Genomic DNA, 17,168 nt, shown 5'->3' on the forward strand with positions numbered 1-17,168 from the left:
TGACATGAGCTTAATGTCAGAAATCATTTAGCTTAAATAAGAAAATAACTCCATTTAGCTTTCTCCCACAAAGGAAAATTAAGTTTGTTTAGCCCTTTTTTATTTACTGCCAAAGGGCAGATTTAATTTCAAGGGAGTGAAAAACAAACTCATTCTGAAGCCAAGTCTGAAGTTACCACTTTAATTTTGCTCTAACTATTGAGGCACGAAGGCTGTAAGCGTTAAACTAAAGAGACTTTAATTATGGAAGAACAAGAGGTGAGTGGGACCCACAGAGCTTTTTAATCAGAGGGCGGGGGCTTGTGGGGGAGAAAACGACCATATTATTTTGCTGTACTGCACATACAAGCTTTAAGAGATCCCACTACTGCTAGGGGGCCTTCTTAGCCCACCCTGTTGGCCTTCATTCTCAGAACTTACCAGATACATTAATAGAGGCCCCTGCATCAATGATCCCACTGTTGGGCCTCACGCAGTACCTACGTGGTGCCGTGGTCTTCACTTTAAAACACACATTTCGGTCTGTCGGGTTGCCAAGCTTTAGGTTGGTGGTGACAACGTCGGTGAAGGGACCTGTGGAATGAGACAGAGATTGATTGGGGATCTCAGGAGGATCGTTTAGAAGAAAGACTGATTTATGGTCTGGGGTCAGGAGGGATGTGCAAATGTGGTTAATCCAAAACCATCTCATTATGATGGACGGGAGAGACCAGCTGAGGCTGACGCACTTCCAGTAACAGCTAACGTGCACCAGGTTCTCACCACGCCACCAGGCACCTGGCCTAGTGAGTGTTCTAGCACACAGTGTCTCCGTGACACCTCACAGATGCATGGTTGCTGCCGGAGGAGAAAACTGAGGCTCGGGAGGACGCACTGCCTGTCTAAAGTCTTCATGCTAGTTAGCGGTAGTTAGGATCTGGAACCAGGCAGCCTGAATCCAAGGCCAGTTCTTAACCTATGCTGAACACTGATTTCCACAATAACAAGATGAAATCTAACAGGGAGGATGTAAAGGACTAGACCCGGGTCCAAAATGATTATCAAAGGCAGAGTGTGCCAACAGTGGTAGAGAGGCAAGAACGACGCTGAGGTGCTAATGGTCTATACACACAAACTGCCCCCACAGCAACACAGTGTCGCTGCAGAAAAGTTAACATCATCTCCGGCTGTGGCAAGTTCAGAGTCCTGCTGGGCAGCCCACCCCTGAAACGTCACGTTCAGTTTCAACTACCCAGGGTACTGGGAAGATTGAAACAAAGTGCCCTGAGGGTATTTTTTATCATTATTATTTATTCATTTTCTACTTTATTAGATTTTTTAATTAAAAAAGTAAAACATGCTTCTTAAAACAAGCCAAATAATAAAGGATGTATAAAGAGGAAGTTAATCAGCTTTCCCTTGTCCCCTGAGGTAACTACTATTCACAATATGGGAGATGTTTCCACATCACGTATGCTTACACAAGCAGTACACACATACATGAGTGAGGAGGGGGGATTAACAAAAATGGGATCATACCATTTACATTACTCTGAGACTTCTCCAACACCTGACCACTAGGGCTTATCAAGAAATCGGGGGTGGGGGGTGGGGGGGGTGAGCTACAAGGTCTCTTAGGACCTCTTCAACCCCTTTTCAAATTCACATCTTTTCACTATGTAAATCAATGATGTCTTTGTGTTTCCTCCAGGCAAGCTCTTTACCCCATCTTTACATTCACAGGAAGTAAGAGATGGGGTGGGGAGGTACGTGTGCTCCTGTGTTCACAAACTAAGAAACACCTGAAGTTGGTTCATCTGCTCCCGAAGAAGATCCACAACCAAGACGTTTAAATCTGCGCCTTGAAAATTTTTCAATGAGACTCTAAGCTCCTGGGGACAAGAATGATACCAGTTTCCGTATCTCCGGCACTGTGCCTGGCACGTGGTAAAGGGGTGTGTGTGGAGAGAGGGGGCAGGGAGAGACAGAGACAGAGACAGAGACTGAGAGTCACTCACCAAGGAGCAAGTACCTCGTGGATTACCACTAGCAAAATTAAAATCTCAGGCTGCGTTCTCGCCTCTGGAGGTGCTCTGGGCATGGAAAATCAATCTGATGTGGGCTTAACAAATATAAATTAAGAAATCAATAACGGTGAAAAGAAAGAAAGGAAAAGGGACTCAATTCCAATAAAATAAACCACAGCCAGTTCTGCTAGAAGCTTATTTTGAAAACGTGAATCTGTTTCAATGTGATTGATGTGCATATTACGGGGACAGTCTGAGCATAAAATGAATTTCACATTTGCTTATGTGTGATTTTGTCTGCAAGAAACGCTAAGTGATCACAGAAAACTGCACCCAGCTGCACCGAGTGGCATAGAAGTACACAAAATACACAACTACACACACCTCAATCACCCACCAGCACCTCCGTTCACCGTGTGGGACAGGGGCCACACCCATCCTCACCTGGTGTCACCTTCCCTGTGATTTCGGGTAACCCTCCTTCCTCCACTTCAGTACCTCACAAACTGCAACTCTCTTCCAACACCTACTTCCACAGGCAAACTTCAGGTCTTTTTCAAGGTAAAGTGCCATATTTATTATAGTATGTATATATTTCCGAGCCATTTAATGTGCGCAAAACTGTGCTTCTGCTTGCATTAGGTTCCTATCTTTGTGTGTGTGTCACCAACAAAGGTTTTGAGTGCTGTGCACCTAACCTCGTTTCCTCCTCTTAAGTCCTATGGTTTTTACTGTGCTATTCTGTATAGGATGGCGATTTTTAGGAATGCATATGCCGCGTTATAGCAGGATTGATTATACTACTAGATTATCTATTGTTTTGTAGTTACTTATACTGAAAGCTATTCCCATTCTTTGAGCAATGACACCTTCAAGAACGAAATGCCTAGGGAATTCCCCAGTGGTCCAGCGGTTAGGACTCCACGCTTTCACTGCCAAGGGCAAGTGTTCAATTCCAGGTCGGGGAACTAAGACCCCACAAGCCACGTGGCAGAGCGCCGCCCCCCCCCAAAAAAAAGAATGAAATGCCTAGACAGAATTTCTCCATTTGCTTACCTTTCCAATAAGCCCTGCCCTTGGCCCCGTGGCAGTCAAGCTGGACGCCACAAGAAGGAGGCACTTTGTAGGTCCAGCTGTGGCCAGGCATGGGGAAAGGCAAAGCCTCTGCTATCTCATCCCGCCTACTGACTCCATCACACACAACCCTCTCTTGACATGCTAAGTCATCTCCTTACTGAGAACTAAGAGCTGACACAGGAGGGTGGGTACCCTGTGGCCCAACAGGATTTTCAGCCACAGTGAGGGACAGCCAGATGCTGACCACGCTCCATCCTCGTATCAAATTTTCGGCCTCTCAGGAGAAAAAAGACACTTGCTGCTGAGGCAGTCTTTTCGGGATTATGGAGGCAGCAGCTCTCCATGACTCTACCCTTTTCCACTCTCCAACACATGCAGGCTGGCTCAGAATGAAGATGGAGAAAGTCTGATCTCCCATTAAGTCTCTTTGCTTGAAGTGGATATCACTTCAGCAATGGTAAAAGAAAAAAAGAACAACTAAACACAACTCAAGTTTTCTGGAGTCAAAGAAAGCAATTAAACAAACACACAAACACAAGCTCAGACAGACCTACACGGGCACAATCACGATGTACATATATTCCTTGGCCCTCATGTAAAAGGTGCCAATCACAAGGACTTACATGCCAATCATATAAGCAGAGCTCCAGCTCGAATGACCCCACAATGCTGGGGGGGAAAGGAGAAGAAAACAGACAAAAACCGTGAGACACCTGAAAAGGGGTGCGCTTTCAAATATAAGGCCTAAGGGGGAAAACAGTACTCTCACTGACAACCTGAAGGTGCTTCATAAACTAACAGGCCTTAAAGCTTTGCAGATATAAGCTTAAAATTATTTGTTTCAACAAAATTCTGCCTCAAGAACATGGAAACATCTTCAGATCAGAATGCCAAGAATTCATAAGGCCCCACAAACACATCCAAAAAAACAGAGGATTTTCTAAGGTGGTTTGAAGTTTACTAAGCAGAAAATAGGGATGCTGGCAAGATTCCACTGTGATGAAATTAAGAGCACTTACTTGTTTCCAGTTCAGTTTCTCCCGTCTCTTCCTCCTCACCCTGCCTCATCAGAGGGGGGAGTTTAAGTGTCTTTATCCTTTACAATGACCTTTTCTTCTAGGTATTCCACAAAAATAAAGCAAATTTAACTGTAAACACTAATCTGTTTTTGGAAATAACACCAGTTAACCCATTACATAGCAATCTAAATAATATTTCAGCCTATAAGGTTCACCTAAAAAGTAGTCTAAATTATTGAAAGACAAACGATATTTGTGTAATAAGCAGAATAAAATAAATATCCCAGATTTCTCCCTCAACACTCAATCCTGAGCCATTAAGTGTTAGAGATTTCTTGGGCTTACATAGGTTTTATTTTTAAAAATCTGGAATAAACTACACTAAAAATATATGCAAGTGAACAACATCATTGATAAAATAGCAAAGTCTCATGTGTAAAAATCATGACATTTTGTAAAAACAGGCCAACCCTTCTCTCCTCTCCCTGGGCAATTTACTCGAAGAATTTTATTGAAAACAAATTCTATTCGATTTGAGTAATTATAGGAAACAAATCATGTTACTGTTCTCCTTTTCCCCTCTATTAATGAATCAGAATACACAAAAACCTCAATAAAAATGATGTAATACGGGCTTATGAGAATCATTCATATTTTTACTAGTCATTTTCATTTCATAGAACTGCCATTTCCATTAAAGCATTATGTAAAAAATGGGATTTTCCTATACCAACATGCATATTTATCACCAATGAACAGAGTCAATTTACAAATGAAATCTTCAAAGATTAGACTTTTTTCTTTTAAAAGATGAAAAAAATGATTTGGTATCTCTAGCACTGCAGCACCTCCTTTTAAGCATTTTTCTTTCTAATCTTCCTTATTTCAGATAGTTATACAGATATTTAAGAATTAACATCTAACATGTGAAAAAGGAGGTCCAAAAAATGAAGCAACATGAATCTGGGAGAAATTAGGAATATTCCTTAAAGCTTTAACTTTTCTCCTTTTTAACAATTTGAATAATGTTCTTCATGCCCTATATTATGCATATTCATCTGTGAAAATTCTTGTGAGTCGGATAGATGCTCATGAATAGCATTAACTAATGGGAATATGAATTCCATGACATGCCCTAAAACATACTAAGATAAAACTAAGCCCAGTATAAACTATTTCTTCCACCCAGGTTTGGCTTATTGTCATTTTAAAGTCTGTATTTTAAAACAGTAAGAAGATCTAGAATTGGCCTTAGAAAGTAAATAATACAATTTCAGCAGAAATATGCATAGCATTAAAAGTAAAAGCAGGAACAGTTAATTTTTCAGTCTTACTTACAAAAATGGAGTCTCAGCATTATAAAGCGCTGGTTTTAAAGGTCAAGGAAAGAAGGTCATAATCCAGCAAACGAGATTCTCAACAGTAAGACATCAGGTTTCAGGTATTGACAATTTCATCAAAAATGGCTAGATAAACTTATCAATCAAGAAACACAAGAGCATTCTGTGGAAAACGTATTCCATTAAATTTTTAAACATTTTAGCAATCTATGCACGGTTTAAGAGTACTTCTTTCCTGTAATCGTTCATTCCAAGATCCATGGAAGAAAAGACTATAACAAAACTCTTCCTTTCAGAAAATGCAAATAACCATTTTCACAAAAGAATAACTTAAGCATTCAGGTCCCAAAGACCGTAAAAGGTGACAGTGAAACTCCAAGTGAACTCAAAACTCAATCTTGACCTTACTTATCTGTGTAACCTTAAGCATATCGTATCACCCCATATGTAAAGAGCAGGACAGAAATTAAGGGGTAATATTTTTCCTTAGCAATTCAACTAGAAAACAAAGATAGATATATACACACACACACACGAAACTATAAACTCCTAGATGATAACATAAGAAAATCTAGATAACCTTGGGTTTGGCGATGACGTTTCAGATACAATACGAAAGGCACAAACCATGAAAGAAATAATTGATAAGCTAGACTTCATTAAAATCAAAAATGTTTGTTCTGCAATGGATACTGTTAAGGAGAATGCGAAGACAAGCAAGCCACAGACTGGGAGAAAATATGTGCAAAATATTTAAAGTATTTAATAAAGGACTGTCACCCAAAATATATAGAGAACTCTTAAAACTCAACAATAAGAAAATGAACAACTGAACTTAAGAAAAATGGGCAAAAGATCTGAACAGACACCTCAGTAAAGAAGATATACAGGTGGAAAAAATATACAAGTGAAAAGATGTTCAACATATGTCATTAGGAAATTGCAAATTAAAACAACAAATCAGATACCAATACACACTTATTAGAATGGCCAAAATTTAAAACACTGACAGCATAAAAGGCTGGCAAGGATGTGGAGCAACAGTTCTCATTCCTCGCTGCTGCGAATTCAGAATGGTATGGAACTTTGGCAGACAGTGTGGCTGTTTCTTAAAAAACCCAACATACTCTCTTGCCACACAATCCAGCAATCACACTCCCTGGTATTTACCCAAAGGAGCTGGAAACTCACGTCCACACAAAAATGTGCACACAGATGTTTACAGCAACTTTATTCATACTGCCAAAACTTGAAAGCAACCAAAATGTCCTTTAGTAGGTAAATAAACGGTGGTATATATAGACAATGGAATATCATTCCATACTAAGATGAGCCATCACACCATGAAAATTCAGACACAGACGAATCTTAAATGCATGTTACTAAGTTAAAGAAGCCAATCTGAAAAGTCTATAACCTGTGTAATTCCAACTATATAACATTAAGGAAAAGGCAAAACTATGAAGACAGTGGTTGCCGGGGTTAAGATGGAAGGGAGGGATACAGAGACTGAGTACAGAGCGTTATTAGGACAGTGAAACTATTCTGTATGATACTATATTGGTGGATACATGTTATTACACATTTATCAAAACTCACAGGATGTACTACACCAAGACTGAACTCTGACGCAGACTACGGACTTTGGGTGACAATGACGTGTCAATGCAGCTTTATCAATTGTAACGCACGTACTACTCTAGTGCTGGACGTTGACAGTGGAGGAGACTGTGCATTTGTGCGGCCGGGGCAACTCTCTGTACTTTCTGCTCAATTTTGCTGGGAACCTAAAACTGCTCTAAAAAAAATAAAGCTTTTTCTTTTCCCCCCAAAAAAGAAGGAAAAAAAAGTATTTGGTCTTCATATTAATCCACTTTTGGTGGCACCCCCACAGTTTCAGATAGTAAATATAACTGATTTTAATGTACTGTGTATGTATAATTGAATAAATAAATAAAGATGCTTTGTTTTGCTTTTCTTCCATTTTCTGGAGTTCATGAAATTCTGGTGTTGCAAATACATATCCTTCCTTTGTAATATGTGTCCTGATGTAGCCACAATACTTTGAAACTCAAACTATGTGTTACCAAGTAAGTTATATGCCAATTTGATATATAATTTATCAGCTCTCAGCTTTCCAGATATAAATTTAAAGTTATTAGCTCCATAAGTTTTTTTCCACTCTGCATAAAAAGAGCTATATTATTTTATACTCTTTTGTAAACACAATTTAGGTACAATATCTCTTGTTTCTTCAACACTTCCAAAAAACAAGTTACCATATGTCATTTCAACTCTGAAAAGATGACCTTCTGGAAAGGTAATCATCTGTCTCCAGAAGCCCAGGACTGATGATGGATTTTGTTAAGACAATGAAATTATGCTTGAGGTTTCAATACAATAGACCCTGATACACAGAGTCTACTGTAAAAGTATATTAAGATGGGGGAAATGGACACTGTCGAGTAAAAGTCTGTTGGATATCTTACAGACGTCTTTAAAATTTATCCTTTGACAGTGTATTTTCATTAAAGGTATCCTACTGCTTCCTCCTTTCCCTGACCATCTGCAATGCACCAGTCCTCACATTATTTTTCTTGTTCATGTAAGGCTTCCACTTTCAGAATGTACACTCCAGAAACACAGAGACTCTTCTGTCCCTCTTGTGTTCACCGCTGATCATCAGTTTCCAGAACACTTCCAGACACAGCGCAGATGCTCAATAAATATGCTGAACAAATGAGTAAAACGGCCATGCCACACTTCTATCTACTTTAAACAATGCTTCCAGTCTTCCTGCACCCTCCCTCCTGGATGCACCACCAGGCTCGGGGTGAACCAACACTGAGCTGGCTGCTGACTGCTCCCTCCGCAGCATCATCCCCCTCTTCATCTTCTACCTAAGACTCACCACTGACTGATGGTTCACGTGTTCCTTTCCTGCCTGTTTCCCACCTAGAGTGAATCTCCACGTGATTCAGCACTGGAAGGTCTGAGTCTAGAACAGCGCCACACACTGTTGCACTAAAGGGCTCAGTGAGGGTGTGCAGCACAAATGAACACCAGACTTCCTCAGAGGCGATTCAACTCTGATTCTGACACGCTTCCTATAAACGAATGCCTAGTCCATAACTTTGACCTGAAATCATGATATATTTTTGTTCATACACAGGTTGAAGGCACTAAAAACGTTCACTTGTGTCAATGATGCCTTCGTCATTATTATTCTATGATAATTTTGCTTAAAGTTGCCCCTTCAAAAAAAATGAAAAACAGATTTCATAGTAACAGCTATTCAAAGACGGTAAGCTCTTAAATAACCATGAATTCAAGAGTAAGGACACTGGGAGATAATTTTTTTTAATCTATTTTGATTTAATTATTAGCTCACACGTTAATTCAAAGCTTCAGAAACAAAAATAAAGCTTTGCAAATGTGCCTTTAATGGCAGACAGTGGATTCCAATATTTCAGCAGAAAGCCTAATTATGTACCTCTTCTTTTGAAAGAACCACACATAAAGAACCCTACACATACACATAACTTTCCCAAAGAAATCTTAGAATGCAAAGTGTTCTAAATTAATAAAGTAACCTACCTGATATCCTCGGAGAAGGCCAGCTACTGAGAAACATCACACCCATTATTATAGCAAGAGAAATCAAAAACCAAGAATACTCACTAATGATGCCATCAAAGGCACACTAGACGCCAGCTTGACTGAGATAGACTATACCAATCTTTAAGGCTGCTTATTCAACTCACTAGTTTCCTAGCTCCTTTGGAGCAAAAAGAAATAAAACTCAGTCTCCCATCAACTCCATGGGTGGGAAAAACTAGACCACAAGGCACCCTACTGTAGTATAAGAATCCAATGGATAAAATACTATGGAAGTGTAAGATCAAACTCAGGAAAGCTACCTGCAAAAGACATAAAGCTGGACAGCAAGGAACACCTTAGGAAACTGAAGGATATTTGGAGCTTATGGTAACAGATAAGCAATTACTATTAGAATATATAAAGAACTCGTATTAAGAACAAATGTGTTGGGACTTCCCCGGTGGCACAGTGGGTAAGAATCTGCCTGCCAATGCAGGGAACACGAGTATGATCCCTGGTCTGGGAAGATGCCACATACCGCGGAGCAACTAAGCCCACGTGCCACAACTAATGAGCCTGTGCTCTAGAGCCCGTGTACCACAACTACTGAAGCCCGTGGGCCTAGAGCCTATGCACCGCAACAAAGAGTAGCCCCTGCTCGTCGCAACTTAGAGGAAGCCTGCACACAGCAACGAAGACCCAACGCAGACCCCCCCAAAATATATATATATATATATATATATATATATATATAAAACAAACGTGCTAAATTCTTGTGAAGGAATACTATACAGCAATTAAAAAGAATGAACTACATCTGTATTTCAACAACAGATAGGTCTCAAAAAACACGTGATACATACACCACAGTACCACATTAGGTGATACAGAAAAAAAATGGAAATAGTTCACACTAAATTCCTCTGGAAAGTGAAGAAGAGATCTGGAGCATGAATGGGCAGATGTGGAGGACAAACATGTCTTCAAATTCTTGGTGAAGGTTTATTTATTAAAGAAAAACTTTACAACAAGTCTAACAAATTATTAACATTTAGTTATTCTGTATTTGGGTGTTTATTAAATTATATGTACTTTTGTGTATTTACATTTTTTTCCACAGGAAAAAAGCAATAGTTTAAGATCCAGACAATGTTCTGAGAGAATTTTCTCCTTGTCCAGAATGCTTTGTATACATAAAAATACTAGAATCCTGAATTGTGGAGTTGTTGAAAACCAATATACACACAGCAATAGCCATTCTTGTGTAATTTTTATAAAAATCAAGGTTATTATTTAAAACACGTTTAGAGTAGAAGTGGTCTCACTAATTCAAGACAAAGACCCAAACCCCAAATTTTGACAAAATCTATTGTAAAAACTTTGAGGACTAGAAGCTTTAACCCATCTAGAGATAAATTCTTTTTTTTTTCCCCGAAATTTATTTATTTTATTTATTTATTTTTGGCTGTGTTGGGTCTTCGTTGCTGCGCATGGGCTTTCTCTAGTTGCGGTGAGCGGGGCTACTCTTCATTGCAGTGCGCGGGCTTCTCATTGCCGTGGCTTCTCTCATTGCAGAGCACGGGCTCTTGGTGCGTGGGCTTCAGTAGTTGCGGCATGCAGGCTCAGTAGTTGTGACTCACGGGCTCTAGAGCACAGGCTCAGTAGTTGTGGCGCACGGGCTTAGTTGCTCCGTGGCATGTGGGATCTTCCTGGACCAGGGATCGAACCCCTGTCCCCTGCACTGGCAGGCGGATTCTCAACCACTGTGCCACCAGGGAAGCCCTAGAAATAAATTCTATGACTACTTTCGTTAATGCAACATTTCTTTTCTAAATAGAAAAATGGCTAAAAGTATTATATAAGAGCTGAAGTTTCGTACATTCTACCTATACCCAGCACTGAAACAGATTATTTTAAGGTAATGGCACACCTATCTAGTGTGAATTTTATATCAGTTCTAAATGTATCTTAGACTCAGTTTTTTTTCAATGCATAATCTTTGACCCATTGACTAACAAACATCTAGTAATTTTTCTTTATTTAGGAGACCAAATTTGTGATTAGGGTGATCATGAAATTAAACAAAAAGCTAAGCAATATTCTACTCCAATTAAAATTCTCCCTGTAAAGGAGAGTGGCAAAACATGAGATCAAGACAGGTATTGTGCCCCAGTGAGTTATATGCGTGATTAGAGAGCAAGGGGTCCCAATTTCTCACGGTCATGGTTGTGGCTGGAACCTGACTGAGTTATACATTAACAGGTCAAAGTCAAGTGCCTAGAGTCAGTAACAGCAGAAGTAAAAATGTCCCCAAAATGTTCAGCCTTCAGTGGAGATGACAAACATATGAAAAACCTCCACACCAAAATCAACATGTCCCAATTCACAGCAGACACAGAGGAGTGAAGCAAAAACACACTTAGCATTCTGCACCTCTATGGTCCAAGTCGAATTTTCAATTTGTGAACAATGAGAAATAGTAGAATATGGTTTATCAGTTAGTATGTAATCTGCTCTGGTTTCCTTTTCAGTAGAGAACCTAAGTGGCTATACAAGTGAAAAGAGATTATCAACCAGGTCAGCAGCTTCTTAAACAAATTCAACAAGAGGCCAGGGAAAAAGGCTGTGAGACTCGGGTGAAAAATATCTTCCATTTTCCCCTTTCTTGACTTTGGAAATCATACTCATTCTTCAAAGTTTTGCTCAAATGTCCTCTCTTCTGGAAAGGCTTACGTCATCTCTCAGTTGGAAAAAATTATTCCTCCCTATACTGTGTTCTAACGATAAACTGAGACTTGCCAAATTTACATCCACAGCCTGACCCTCTCCCCTGATGTCCACTTACAGCTGTACTAAGCATCTCAAGTTTATCACGGCCAAAGAGCAGAGTCCCATTCCCCTCCCCCAAACACACTGCTTCCCATCTCAGGAAAAGAAACCACCATTCACCAAAATGCTTGAGCCAAAGGCAGTTACCTTAGTTTCCTCTCTTCCTCTCCTGCTCCACATTTGACCTTTCAGCCAGCTCCACCTTCAAAAGAGATTTGGAATCTGAGCACTTCTCATCCCATTCTCTCCACTGCCACTGCCCTGGTCCAAGCCACAGTCTCTTGGCCTGGGTTATGGATAACTGTATGGATTATGGATGGATGGATGGATTATGGACAACTGTGTGGATGATGGATGGGTAGATGGATGATAGATAACTGTATGGATGACGGATGGGTGGACGAGTTACGGATAACCGTAGCAGCCTCATGGCTTCCACACATACCACCATCCACACATCTCCCACAGCCTACTTTCCCCACACCGACCATGGTCTTTTAAAAAGACTCCTGGTCAGAATCCTCCGTGCCTTCCCACATCACAACAAAATCCAAAGTCCTTCCCGTGGCCTGTCTACCAAGAGCTCCTCCTTCTTCCCTGAGCCCCTCTCCTACTGCACCACCCCATCGTTCAACTGCAGGCAAAGTGACTGTGCTGCTCCTTGAACACACCAAGCCCATCACCATCCGAGGGCCGTGCACTTGCCGCCCCCTCTCTCTCTAATGCTCTTCTCCCAGCTTGCACGCTCATTTTACACAGGTCTCAGTTCAAACATCACCTTCTCGGAAATTCAGCCTTCCCCAGTTACCCTCTTTAAAACAGAACCCACTCCTAACCAAACCCCTTTATCCTGCATCCACCCCCACCCCCATTCAGCACCTACCATTATCTGATACCATATTATACGCATTTCCCATCCTTTTATATTCTGCCCATCTTCCCCACCAGAAGGTTTTGTCAGTCTTCTCATCTCGTGTCTCAAGTACCCGGGACAGTATTTAGCACACTGCAGGCATCCAGTAAGTAACTGACGACTGCCCAGTCCAGGTACTGCGCGAGGCTCTCAAGCTGGAGAGATGACACTGCAGCTCCTGCCCAGAACCCTGGAAAGACCCACCCAGAGCTAATGAATAGGAATCTCTAGGGTTGAGGCTCCGGAATGATGTATCTTGAAAAAAAAATTATCAAACAACAGTAACATTAGTTAACACTGAACAGGTCTATTCTAAGCACTTTACATGTGCTAATTCACTAATCCTCTCCTAACATACCGCAAAGTGAAGAATCTGAGGCACAGAAGTTAAATACTTTATCCCAGGTCATATAACTTTTAGGTGGTAGATCCAGGATTCACATGCAAGCATTTTAGCCCCAGAGTTCACACTCTTAACTGCTGGGTTGTACACTACCTCTCATTGCACTGAATACCATGTGAAAGATAATATATAAAGTTTTGTGTAAACACAGGAGGGCGGGGAGTTGAACACTGAGCGGAAGTCCCGGAGTTTGAAAAGATAAAGGAATAAAGGAACGTACATTCTCAGTTGGAGGAGAAGCCCTGGGGTAATAAGCACGGTGTGGTGTGATCAAAGTGCAAGAGGCCTTTGTAAGGGAGACCATATGGCTGCAGAAGAAGGGGTCTGAGGGAAGGGAGTGAACTGAGAACCGGGAGGGGTGGCGGGAAGTCACGTCTGCTTATGCTTTTTAAAAGCTTATAGTTTAAGTAAAACCGTAAACCTACACAAGTCTGGGAATGAGCTCTGTGGAAGGAAATGAAAGGAAGAATATTAAAAATGACACTAGGAAGGCAGGTATGAGGAAGGAAAATGGGTTTCCTTCTCCTCATGGGCTCTGACAAGTATTCACCGCCTCTGCCAGCATTCAGGAGAAACCAGATACAAGAGGAGATGTACTCACACATCTGTGTGTGTGTGAGTGTTTGAATATTTTAGTTGTTTAAAATAGAGAATAAAAGCCGAGACTGTTTTAAAAATAAAGAAGTGTGACCCAGTTTTGAAAGGCTGTGATGCTGGCCTAAGAATTTTGAACACTAACCTGTAGGACTGAGGGAGCCAACGAATGTCGTTTTAAAATAAAGAAATGACATGATCAATTTCAATTTTTAGAAAATAACTCTGAAAAGTGTATCCAGGATAGCTTGAAGGGTGAGGGAAGTAAGGAGTACATTAGAAACAGGGAGTTGGGACATGGGGCAATAATACTGAAGAGAGAGGGCCTACACTCAGGATATGGCAGTGGGCAGATCCAGAAGCAGAGGGGTGCAGGAGACGCTGTTCATGAAAATGGACTGACTAGACGTGAGCAGTGTGGGATAAGGGGCAGGGAAAGACGAGGTTAGGATCTCTGGCGTACCCCTCTGGGAGCAAGGGCCAGTCCCAAGATACGGCAGACACGTTCAACAGGGAACGAGAGCGCAAACCACGAATGCAGCGCGGAATATGGCAAGTCCTGAGGTGTTTTCATGACCATCAGAGAGGCAGGAATGACTGGTAGGCAGATAGCCTAGAGATCAAAAGATCTGCTTGGAGATTTGCAAGTTTTCTGTGTAGAAGTGAGAGCCTAAGGGACTGTTAATGCGACAACCCAGAGAATGCTTAAATGGAGAAGACTGAGGACAGAAGTTTGGGGAATGTCAACATCCAGTAAAAGAGATGATAAACGGCTGGGCAGTTCACCAGAAAAGTCAAAGACAAAAGTCACAAAGAGAAACCTGTTGACTGAGAAGGGCTTCAGTGGAGGGGTAAGGAATGAGAATTGAAAGGAGAGTGAAGACGTAAACCAGTCACTGAGATTCACTGCTTCCAAAATTTTACCTATGATGTAAGACCGAGCATTTGCTTAAGTGGGGGAAGATCTGGAGGAATGTGATTTCCTTTTAGGAAGGGGAAGCTTAAGCATGTTTGCAGGCACTGGGAAAGCATCAAGTAGAACAGGAAGTTGAGACACCAGAAACAGAGAGGCTGACTAGTGGAGCAAGATACCACAAGCGATGGAAGAGGAACGGGGTGAAGCACACCAGGTGAAGAGGTGGTGCGGGCGGTACTGAGGCCCTGCACCAGGACGGGAGGCGGCGAAACCGAAGTGTGCAGAGGAGAGAAAAGTGACCAGTGCTTGGTAGAATATCTTTATTTTCTGAGCGAAAGGCACTATGTCCACATCGGTCAGCGGCACACAGCAGGCCTTGGTGAAGGGCTTCTTCATCATTCCTTTGCACATTAAGGTCTCTTTTCTTTTTCCCTTCTCACCTTTCTCAACCTGGACGTGAACTCCCTGAGAAGGTGCCTCGCGCCATGCATTATGCTAAGCACTGGGATCAGGGATAAAAGACAAGGTCCCAAAACAGGCAAAGGCCTTGCTGATTAACAGGGGAGGAAGGCAAGTAACCAAACACAACTCACCACGATACGTGCGGGGGCACAGGGGACAGGCACAATGTGAGTGGAGTGTCAGGAAAATGACCTCAAAGTGCAGGCGGGAGCAGTGGGACAGGAGGAGGAATGAACTCACCTTGAGTGATGGAAACAACATATGCAAAAGCTCTACAACCAGGGAGAACCAAGGCCAGAGCACAAGCATGAGCAAAGGTGATGCTGGAGAGATCAAGGGCACAAATGATTTTCCAGATCTTGTTAAAGAATTTAAAAGTTTTTCTTTTGGCAATGGGTAGACATTTAAAGATTTTAAGAAAGCAAGAGAATTAATAAGAACCTGCTGTATAAAAAATAAACAAAATAAAATTCAAAACTTCAAAAAAAAAAAGCAAGAGATAAGCTGAGATTTGCACATTTGAAAGTGCCATCAGTATGGAGAGAAGAAAGGACTCAAGACAGGAAAACCAGGTAAGAAACTATTACAGTCATCGGGGAGAACAACGAGGCAGCCACAGAGGCGACGAGGAAGAAGGGACAGAGCTGAGTCATGGGGTTTCTGAGTTTGAGTCGCTCCACTGTGTGGATGTGGGTACCATTCAAGGAGGTATGTGCAGGAAGAGGAGGTTTGGAGAAAACAGAAAAAGGGAGTGGGGAAGAGTACAACTTGGGGCATGCTGCATTTGAAGTACCTGCAGCCCCACATGGGCAGGGGCGGCCTGGGGTCATCCGCAAACGCTGTTAGAAGCCAAGGGGGAAAAAGGAAGACGGGTGGGGACACTGAGAGACAACGAGAAGAGGAGCAAGAAGGCAGGGGGGAACCTGTATCCCTCAGCCTCACCCACAGGACTCCATAAGGAGTGGGTAAAAATGGCCAGATGGGTGGGAGAAAGCCAAAAGAGGGTAATTAAGAAGGTGAAGGGGGCTTCCCTGGTGGTGCAGTGGTTGAGAGTCCGCCTGCCGATGCAGGGGACGCGGGTTCGTGCCCCGGTCCGGGAGGATCCCACATGCCGCGGAGCGGCTGGGCCCGTGAGCCATGGCCGCTAAGCCTGCGCGTCCGGAGCCTGTGCTCCGCAATGGGAGAGGCCACAACAGTGAGAGGCCCGTGAACCGCAAAAAAAAAAAAAAGAAGGTGAAGGGAAGAGTGTCAAGTAGCACAATGGCAACAGGTGTCAAATGCTACAGAGGGTACACAGGTGATAAAGAATAAAAATACAACAACAGATGCGGTAATGAAGCAATAAAGTTCCCAGGCAATGACTTTAGGAGTGAATGGGTGGTGAGAAAATGGTGATTAAGACTATTTGCAGAGGCTTGCTAGGATAAGCTACTTCCAGAAGGGAGTAGCTAGGGAGAGCAAACGAGACTGAGAAAGCAGTTATTCTTTTTTAAAGGTAGACGGGACAACACTCAGACATTTACTGAAGAGGACTAACTGCCAAAGCACTGTGCTCAAAGTCAGGCATGTAGAGAAAAAAAAAGAAACAACCTTACTAGGAAGGGCAAAGGCAACAAAGGCATTCATTTAAAAAATTTTTTGAAAGAATAAAATAAAGAGACCCAAATAAACTGACCAAGTTTTCTCTGGACTTCACCAGATGACCTCTCATGATTCTTCCCCCTCCGCCACTCTCCGAACTAGAGGTCAACTAGGCGCCCACAGTAAACTGTGGTCCTCCTGCCCCCAAATCACATGAGACGTTTTGAATGAGGAGTGTATCTGCAGATCCTCCAAGGAGTGATTCATGGCTTTTCTTCATCCAATTAGTAAAGCAGTGTCTGACTTCGAAAAGGTCAAAAAGCACGGATTTAGATTTTCAGAGCAGTCCATCAGGACACACTTACATGCCAACAAATCAATTCAACCAACAGAATGAGAATCCAAATAAGCCTCCACAAGGACAAACC

The 17,168-nt window shown here is 42.0% G+C and overlaps 1 protein-coding gene across 2 annotated transcripts in view; it reads right to left on the reverse strand.

Annotated features, from left to right (window-relative positions):
• VAPB (VAMP associated protein B and C) overlaps positions 1–17,168 on the reverse strand; it is a 47,699-nt gene that overhangs the window by 20,971 nt on the left and 9,560 nt on the right. The window contains exon 2 of one of the 2 annotated variants that reach the window (XM_032605676.1): positions 421–573. In XM_032605676.1, the coding sequence (XP_032461567.1) occupies positions 421–573 (153 nt within the window). The remainder of the gene's footprint in view (positions 1–420; positions 574–17,168) is intronic. The other variant, XM_032605677.1, reaches the window with a different exon arrangement.

The sequence above is a fragment of the Phocoena sinus genome, chromosome 15, assembly GCF_008692025.1.
Source record: "Phocoena sinus isolate mPhoSin1 chromosome 15, mPhoSin1.pri, whole genome shotgun sequence".
NCBI classification, from domain to species: domain Eukaryota; kingdom Metazoa; phylum Chordata; class Mammalia; order Artiodactyla; family Phocoenidae; genus Phocoena; species Phocoena sinus.